Genomic DNA, 10,125 nt, shown 5'->3' with positions numbered 1-10,125 from the left:
GGAACAGCGAGGACTGTGAAGAGACACACACACATGCACACACACACACAGACGTTGTATTGTAAATATGTGATAGTGGAGTAGTGGCCTGAAAGTGTTATAAAATGTAATATATACAATTCTATATATCTGCCTTAATGTTGCAAGACCCCAGGAGTGTGGGGAGCTTTAAATAATACAATAGACAACTACAATGAGAGCACAAAACATTAAGAACACCTTCCCCCTTTTGCCTTCAGAATGGTCTCAATTCATTGGGGCATTGAGGTGGACTCTATAAGGTGTCAAGCATTCTACAGGGATGCTGGTCCATGTTGACTTCAATGCTTCCCACAGTTGTGTCAAGTTGGCTGGTGGACCATTCTTGATACACATGGGAAACTGTTGAGTGTGAAAAAGCCAGGAGTGTGAAAAACACAGCAGTGTTGCAGTTAACACACTCGAAATCGGTGCGCCTGGCACCTACTACCCATACGCCGTTCAAAGGCACTTCAATATTTTGTCTTGCTCATTCACCCTCTGAATGGCACAAATACACACTCCATGTCTCAAAGCTTAAAAATCCTTCTTAAACCGGTCTCCTCTCTTTCATCTACACTGATTGAAGTGGATTTAACAGGTGACATCAATAAGGTATTAATAATAGCTTTCACCTTTCATCAGTCTATGTCTTGGAAAGAGCAGGTTTCGTATATGCAGTGTATATTGGTCCTGACAATCTATATACCAAAAATTATTCTGATCATTTGATTGTATTCACATGACTTGATTCTTGAAATGTGTAAAAAAACAGTAACCCATGTGTCCAAAGACTAAATATAGTACTATACAGAAATAGCTGTAGGTCACAAACGACTGAGTTGAATCATATATTAGACATAGTTGGGTTTAGAACAGGTCAAAGAACAATACTATATGCTTCGACATACATATGACATACAAGTCAAAAAAATATATATTCTCAAAATCCCAACTTTGATTGACACTGGAAGTATGATAATCTTAACATTTCAATGTGGCCTGTCTAGACACTTTTACTAACTATGTTGACACGAAATTCCATGCATTTACACCAAAAGTAATTTGTTCTGAGGCGCATTTTGATATTGTACAAGGATGTGAACGGGTTAATCACAAAGACATATTTAAGTTGGAGTGACTGTTGTTTGTACCACACAACGTGATTGATGAACTTGTCCTGAACCACAGAGGTGGAGAACTCCTAGGTCAATACTTCCTTGTTACGGGCACGTGACTGTAAAATAAGCCTTCTGTCCATACTTTAAAGGAAGATATCTGATTATCAACAGTGGGGTCTCTGTTTCCCTAGCTGGGTAAGGCTGATCCCACACAGCCAAACGGCAACTGACATTTCTCTAGTGTGGTAATTCAATATACCCCCAAAAATGTGCAAAGCTTTCCAACAGATGTGTCATTCCATAAGCATTGAGTTTATAAACAGTTACCGATATTAAACAACACAGGATTTCATTATAGTGGATGGGACTTGGATGACATAAAGACACCTCGCACAACATTTTCTTTCACTCGTGATTTTAAGACAAAGATAATGCACTGGCGTGACGGTAGGTAGAGAGGTAAGTTATGAGTACAAAAATATACATATATATATATATATATAAACATAACACTTAAATTACATCTCTTATATTTGGCATGGACCTGTAATCTAAAGCGACAAAAATCAAACAATACATTGATGATGATGTGAGGATACAATACGAAAATGGAAAGTGTTTAAGGATTCATTCAAGATTCCATCTCTTGCATAGCAACTGTTTGTGCTTATTGAGAGTAGAGAAGAAGAAAAAAAAGCCCTGTAGTATTATACCATTAAAGGCCTCTATCTCTGACTGACTCATCTGTTATTGCAGGGGCAGGCAGCTAAATTACATTAATCTGGGGTGATCCTGAGGCTGATCGTCAGGGATTACAGGAGCTGCTATCCATCCATACCAGCGCATAAATCTCATCTGCACTGGCTCGTTATTAAATTGCATTAGTTTAGGTTTACATTTCTGTTTTGTAGTATTTACTGATGGTTTTGTCAATGGGGTTAACAATTAGCAGATTCTGACACCAATGCACGTGCTAAAATGGCACACGATGTATATATAACCTGGGGGAGATGGATGGGGGATGGTGTGACACGTGGCTGTTTACTTGAAGGACCGGCGGACCGTGCGTCCCTTGAGAGGCTGAGTGGGTCTGTAGTTGTCCTGCATGCAACAATGTGCCTCTCCGTCCCCACTGAACTCCAAGCTGCGGAATTTACCCATCTGTCAAGCGAGAGAGAGCAAGAAAGGGAGATACAATGGTTAGAATCAGAATGTCAACACTGTGGCCTTTGACTCATGCTAAAGTGGTTGCTGTGGCCTACTGCTCTCCAAAAACGATTTCCTATATTTAGATCATATAATCCCTAAAACAATACCAAATAAGTACCAATGTTCCTATAGAGGTCTAACTGATCACAATGTAGAGTGAAGTTTTGAGAATTAAGAGTGGAGGACACAATCACAGAGGGGAGAATAGAACAGTATGCGCAATGACACCAGCGTGCAGCTTGGGAACCCCTCTCTGGTAGAGAGTTCACTTAAACCTCACTTGTTAAACCATGTGGGTCTCATATTCGCCTGCAAAGCCATATAAATGTGTCATTAGCGCAAGCTCAACAATTGGAATCAAAGTAATCAGACGTACAGCCATAAGCAAGTAAGTAAAGAGTGTACATCCAGGTTCCTATAAGAATTAAAATGTCTTCACTAAATTGATATTACTATGCATACCATGACAATGACCGGCTGCAGAGTCTGTACAGTCTCATTTCCTAGTAAAAGTTCAAAATGTAGGTGTAGACCGTATCAATTGACACACTGTTCAACTTGTTCTCATTGACAGTGAAACGTGAAATCACCCAAAAAAATAATGAAAGTGCATTAATTTTCTTTATTCTGTAGTCTCACACTCTTTAGGCATGGGTCCTAGACCGTCCTACTGTATGTAGGTGAAAGTCTTTTTCCAACACGAAATTGCATCAGTACTCTGTCAGAACTGTAAAACTCTCTCCACCCAAGTTATTGCTGCCTTGCGCTACACCTTAACTTTACCTCAGCAATGCATATGGCTGAAAGTGTCGATTTAGGGAGGGCTACAATCTTCATGATGACATTTGTGAGACAATGCGTTTGACTGCAGCTTTTTGAGCTTTCAGTAAACAAGTCTCCTTGGGGATCAAATTTAAATGCCAGCTGGTGAAATTGGACTTCGGGATTTGATATCCCCGAGGCTCAGCATGGAGCTTCAATAATAAATCAAATCAAAGTTTATTGGTGGCGTATACAGTTTAGCAGATGTTATAGCGGATGCAACGAAATGCTTGTGTTACTAGCGCCTAACAGTGCAGCAAAAATGTCAAACATGTACACAAACATGTATACAAAAAAAAAACTAGAAATAAGAAATCCCAAAGAAATCAGAATTCAGTTAACAACCCAAATAACACTATCAGTAATCCAAATACAATATATGCATATATACACCAATAACATATACTAAGAATGATATGTACAGCAGTAGATACTGTCCATTACAATGAGTTGTCAAGAATACAGTGTATACATAAACAGTGTAACAAAATGCAATGTACAGTAGTAGGTATATTAGAATTAACTATCAAGAATACAGTATACAGTGCCTTTCAAAAGTATTCAAGCACCTTGATTATTTCCACATTTTGTTACTTTACAGTCAAATGGATTAAATAAAAATCCACAGCAATCTACACACAATAATTACAAAGCGAAAACAGGTTTTTTGAAATGTATGAAAATGTGTTAAAAATAAAAAACATAACCTTATTTACATAAGCATCCAGACCCGTTGCTATGAGACTCGAAATTGAGCTCAGGTGCATCCTGTTTCCATTGATCCTCCATGAGATGTTTCTACAGGTGGATTGGTGTCCACCTGTGTTATATTAAATTAATTGAACATGATTTGGAAAGGCACACACCTGTTTATATAAGGTCCCACAGTTGACAGTGCATGTCAGAGCAAAAACCAAGCCAAAAGGTTGAAGGAATCGTCCATAGAGCGCAAAGTGTCAAGCCACAGATCTGGAAAAGGGTACCAAAAAAAATCTGCAGCATTAAAGGTCCCCAAGGACACAGTGGCCTCCATTCTTAAATGGAAGAAGTTTGGAACCACCAAGACTTTTCCTAGAGCTGGCCCCCCGGCCAATCGGGGGAGAAGGGCCTTGGTCAGGGAGGTGACTCTGCCAGAGCTCTAGAGTTCCTCTTTGAAGATGGGAGAACCTACCAGAAGGACTACCATCTCTGCAGCACTCCACCAATCAGGCCTTAATGGTAGAGTGGCCAGATGGAAGCCACTGCTCAGTAAAAAGGCACATGACAGCCTGCTTGAAGTTTGCCAAAAGGTACCTAAAGACTCTCAGACCATGAGAAACAAGATTCTATGGTCTGATGAAACCAAGATTGAACTCTGGCCTGAATGCCACGTGTCACGTCTGGAGGAAACCTGGCACCATCCCTATGGTGAAGCGTGGTGGCAGCATCATGCTGTGAGGATGTTTTTCAGTGGCAGGGACTGGGAGACTAGTCAGGATCGAAGCAAATATGTACGGAGCAAAGTACAGAGAGATCCTTGATGAAAACCTGCTCAGGATCTCAGACTGGGGCGAAGGTTCACCTTCCAACAAGACAACGACCCTAAGCACACAGCCAAGACAATGCAGTAGTGGCTTCAGTACAAGTCTCTGCATGTCCTTGAGTGGCCCAGTCAAAGCCATGGACTTGAACCCGATCAAACATCTCTGGAGAGACTTGAAAATAGCTGTGCAGCGACGCTCCCCATCCAACCTGACAGAGCTTGAGAGGATCTGCAGAGAAGGGGAGAAACTCCCCAAATACAGGTGTGCCAAGCTTGTAGCGTCATACCCAAAGGTGCTTCAACAAAGTACTGCGTAGAGGGTCTGAATACTTATGTAAATGTGATTTTTCACTGTTTTATTTGAAATACATTAACATTTCTAGACCTGTTTTTTTGCTTTGCTATTATGGGGTATTGTGTGTAGATTAAGGGGGAAAAAACTATTTAATCCATTTTAGAAAAAGGATGTAATGTAACGAAATGTGGAAAATGTCAAGGGGTCTGAATACTTTCCGAAGGCACTGTATGAATACACATAGTAAAAAACAGTATAAAAGAAACGGTCCACTCTTTAATGTCTAATAATTGGGGAGGTGTCTGCTGTGTAGCTATGTACTGTTGCAGATGTGTTTCTTATTTCATCATAGGAAGATAGATTTTCTTTGTAAATTATTTACAGACAGACTTCGGAAGTTCTAAGACCGCATGGAGCAACAAATACTTTTTTAGCCCATGATATAGGAAAATAACATATCTTTACTACGCATGCTTGGTATATTAATATGGGTGAAGGCTACTTTCATAGAAGTGGTGGGCTATTCAAATGATACTGGCAGGAGTTACTAAATAAGCACTATGGGCCACCCCGATAATGTAATCTAAAGTGAAAGCGGCAAAGTCCATTAAGTGAATGGCTAAACTTCTCTGACTATAAAAACTAGAGTGTAGCATGGTTGTCTGTGTGGCAGGGTGTGCAGGCAGGGTGTGACCTTGGTCAATGAATTGGGGCTGAACTGATGAAGTTGTTTAGTGACAATGAAGGTGCTGTGTAAAATTATTGTACCTGGGTAAGGCTGACACTGATTGATTCCTTCAGGACAATCCAGGTGACACTCTCTAGTAGAGGGGGAGTGGTCAGGGAGCCATTGTATGTCCAGTAGTCCAGTGAGTCAGGCAGCAGAGTTTTGGCGTCAAAGTTGGAAAATGTAGTTTGCTTCCCCTACAGAAGACACAAATTGTGATTAATACATGTTTAAACAAAGTCTTACTTCAACATTCCCATCCAATTCCCACTACAGCTAAATTTGAGTAGTAGTCAGTTTGGATTTCACCTTTGATTTGATGGCCTCCAGAGCATCCAGAACCTTTTGTAGTCTGGGGTTTGCAGCACCAAGCTATAGGAAACAAGAATTCACAAGGGAATCAGGCTACTTTTAGAATTAAATCACAAGGAAGCATAAATAGCATATGAACTAATTCTAAACATTTAAATTGTATTAGATCTGTACCTTCAGAAACACTCCAACTACAGCAAGACCATCGGGATGGCTAGCAGCTTCACCACAGCTGAGGTACTTGGTGTTCCAGTGCACCAGATGGAGCTTTAAAAACAGAAAGATGATGTCAGGTTTAGCTCAGGTAGCCAATCAAAATACTGATCTGAAGCCATACAGCTTGTCCGGTTGTAAAATCTAGGTCTTGAACTGCCTACCTCACATGGGAACTTGATTCCATTGACGGTGTGCTCAGAGCCCCTGTAATCACTGGCTCCCCAGTGGAAGTGGAATTGCTTCAGCCTGTATGTGCCTGTGATGGGGCCTCCGGTCAGTGCTGCGAGCAGGAACGCACGGACACACACAAACATACACGCACACACTTTTAATGCTGCTCTTCAAAATATCCAAAGTGTCCAAATGCAGGCAAATGACAGATTATTACTAGTCATCTACTACAGTTACAGGCTGTTGCGTTTGAATTGATTTAAGGCAGGTGTTCCTCAGGGGTACGCCAAATAAAAACGTGATTCACATTTCTATTTTTTTAAATTCACATTTAAAAAAAAAAAAGTCAATTTATATTTTCCAACGGGGCTATACATTTGGGTGAGGATTTTATCCCCTCGCCTGAGTAGCCTCGTTTCACTGCCAAAAATAAAATTGAACCATCTAGTGTTCAGCGAAATAACACAATGTCATATACAGGTAGCCTAGTCAAATAATTAACATCCGATCACATTAACCGTTACTTTGTCGCGGGAATTCCACTGACGGTCCGTATGTGACGGTCCGTATGTAGCCAAATGTAGCTGATGCTCATTCCGTTTGCTCGAAAATGGATTTAAAAAAAGAAATGCCCGCGTCCATAGACACACATACCAGCTCTACTGGTAGTACTGCTACTACCATCGGTACTGCACCTGTCAACAACAAGTTGTTCAGCTTCCATGAGGACATCCAAAGCTAGTATCAGTAATTCTACATTTGTTGCTAGCCCAGCTGGCATGGACACTGACAGTGACAGTTGTGAATCTGATGCAGTCGAAGAGCTACTGCCCCCTTAACAGGGAAAGCCGAACGATGGACCATCGAAGAGCCACAAATATGATAAGAACTACATGATTTGGGGTTCACTTATATTGGGAGTAGTGCCTTTCCTCAGCCACAGTGTGTTATATGTGCAAAAGTACTATCTCCCTAACAACTCAAAAGGAACACGTTGGGAAGCAATACCGCAATATGCTTACTTCATAGATGATTATCCTGATCGTAAAATACACTAATATAAAATAAACGATAGGGTAGGAAACGTTCGTTTTGAACAATCTAGTCTGCAGACAGATGTGCTTGCTTCCCGGCACCACGTCAATAGACAACAACCAGACAACTAGCGTCTTTTCAAACACCTGCCTACTCTCAACCCACCTATCAATATCATCTACTGTACAGCAGCCTATATGCACAATGGACAAAGACAGTGCATACAGAAATTAATTCACCACCGTGTTTGATATTTGTTCGACACACAGCCACTGAGTTAATCTGTAACCAGTTTGCAGCTAGCCTCATTCTCGTTGCCCCTTACCTTACTGAATCCCCGCCTCAGAACCCATCAGAATGTAACTTGTATAGAAAATGAAGGTCATATTTTGTGAAGTGGGAAACGGAGATAATCATGTAATGTATATAATTACATATGGTTTCTAAGGCTTACTTGAACTGTCAGTATCATCCACAAAGCCAACTTGGAAGGAATGGCCATTGTTCAGAATGTCTGTGGAGTTGGATGGGTCATAGTTCAGTTTGAGGGGCTTCAGGGCAGAATCGTAGGATGCTTGGCCACTAATAATATTAATAGGAGACTGCCTGGGCCCATTAGCATTGGGGAAGTGCTTACACCAGTTGACAGGTCCTATGATAGAAAAAACAGGATAAAGACAAAACAGAGGAAACATACAGTAAACAGTCCAATTGTGTTCTCACAGATACATTCATAAACGTATGACAATAACCTAACAATGTAGGGCTAATGATTTATTTACAGTAACACACCAGAAAATATTATAATATTTTTTTCAGATCAGAAATGCATAGAGCTACTCTTTCATGCAACTGTTGCAATTTAGTTTTAACTAGTAGATTGCAAAAGTGCAATCAGCGTCAGATGATACTGAATGCCTCACCGTCATATGGTCCGTAACCCCAGCCATGAGACATGATTATTGACGTCTGCTCCTACGCAAATATAATCTCTTTCAAATGGTTAGACCTCGATGCAAGGATCCAATTTGTGATACCCTTGAACAACAGGTGTCAGGGTTTAGGCTATATAGACTTCCCTTCGTATCAGTTGTCCTGTACCTCAACTGGGTGAGTTTAGCCTCGTTATCTTTTGGCGTCATCAAAGCAGGTGTTCAAGCAGAATCGATACATGAACCGGATCACACCACGTTCTTTTGGTCCCATTCACTGTGGAGCGTGTCGCTCTATCAGTCGACCTGGTCTCAGATGGTGAGAAAGAAGGAGAACCTGTTGAGTGAGTGCATTCCAGACAATGCAGTCTTGCCAAAAGCTTTGCTGTTAATAAATTACACACGTTTCATGTGTAGTTCCTTCAGCATGGTGTCATCTGAGGGTTTTTTCTAGTGCTATCCCAAAATAGATGTTTCTTTCTTCTGTTAGCGAGGCCTGCCAGTTTCACTGACCTTGAGCTCTTCTACGTAGTCTCAGCCAGTAGTAGAAGACTTAGCCTGTCGTATGTGAGATGTGAAAAGAGCAGAATCGACAAGATGGAAAACAAGTATCCAAATCAAACTGCAATGCATTTTATTTTTTTCTATGAACTGCCGATGTCCCTTTGAAGTCGGCGTCCTGTCAGCGTAAAAACCTAATATTATACGCGCAATAGACTCTTCCTCTCCAGCGCTTAATTAAAGGGACAAAGACAATAGGACATCAGTCACCAGTAGTAGGCCTACAGGTAATTAGACTTGGCACAATATTTTCCCAGATGTGCATAAATAATTTGGCAAAATGTGTTTTTATGCGCCTACCAGTTTATTAGTCACTTTATAACATTGGTTAAACAAATGTCATTTGGAATGAGTTGACTGATATGAAACAAGTGCCAATGAATTACACGTTCCATTTTGTTGATAATGTGACGCATAGTTTTTGGTAATTCAAAATATTCCTGAAAATGCTTTTTTTCAGGATTTGTGTATTTTAATCATTAAAGGACATTTTGCTTTACGTCAAGTCCAAGAAAATGTCATGTGCATTTGCTTCCATCTACTGGTACAATGATGTATCACAGACATTGACATTCGCATATGTCTACTCTCTTAGCAATGACTGCAACATGTGGCAATTGCTGGGTATTGCTTCTTGACACAATTACTACCAAACTTTAACAAGGTGACGCAGGTGAGTTTAATAATAATGAATAGGCTATATGCGATACAGTTTGGGATCTAACCAGTTGTGCAGTAAGCATGACTTTTCTATATCAGAAAAATTCTAAACCAACAGAAAACGTGATCAGAAATAAATCAACATTTCACTGTCATTTTGATAATATTCCATTCTCTTGTGGTGAATGTAAATTAGCATATTAATCATGACACAATCACACACATGTTGCGCCAGTTCTTTATTTAGAAACACATTGATGTGTTTTATGTAAGCCGTGATTAGATCCCCATGTTTGACAGTTGCTTCTCACATGTACTGTAGCTAGTCTTTTATATTGTTTTTGTCACTGACACACATACTCAATGCCAACACATCCCTTTGTGCATTTTGACCTGCAAAGGCTGGATGAGATGATCCATGATTAACACAGTACAGAATATCTTGGAAGTAGGAAGTAAAATGTCCGCTTTAAGATTATATCGTTTCAATTATGCTTCAGCATCCTTTTTAAAATGTATTTTTT

The 10,125-nt window shown here is 40.2% G+C and overlaps 1 protein-coding gene across 1 annotated transcript; it reads right to left on the bottom strand.

Annotated features, from left to right (window-relative positions):
- Window positions 1-860: 860 nt before the first annotated feature.
- LOC110508700 (carbonic anhydrase) lies at window positions 861-9,074 on the bottom strand. The gene is made up of 7 exons (XM_021589428.2): window positions 8,372-9,074; window positions 7,903-8,100; window positions 6,404-6,522; window positions 6,201-6,293; window positions 6,024-6,086; window positions 5,756-5,911; window positions 861-2,300 (listed from the first exon to the last, which is right to left on the bottom strand). Exons 1-7 carry the CDS (start codon window positions 8,403-8,405, stop codon window positions 2,181-2,183), a joined length of 783 nt encoding a protein of 260 aa, XP_021445103.1. The 5' UTR covers window positions 8,406-9,074; the 3' UTR covers window positions 861-2,180.
- Window positions 9,075-10,125: the final 1,051 nt, after the last annotated feature.

Source organism: Oncorhynchus mykiss, chromosome 28 (genome assembly GCF_013265735.2).
Source record: "Oncorhynchus mykiss isolate Arlee chromosome 28, USDA_OmykA_1.1, whole genome shotgun sequence".
Classification (NCBI taxonomy): domain Eukaryota; kingdom Metazoa; phylum Chordata; class Actinopteri; order Salmoniformes; family Salmonidae; genus Oncorhynchus; species Oncorhynchus mykiss.
The sequence above is the reverse complement of the archived record's forward strand: the minus strand, read 5'-3'. Positions and strand labels throughout refer to the sequence as shown.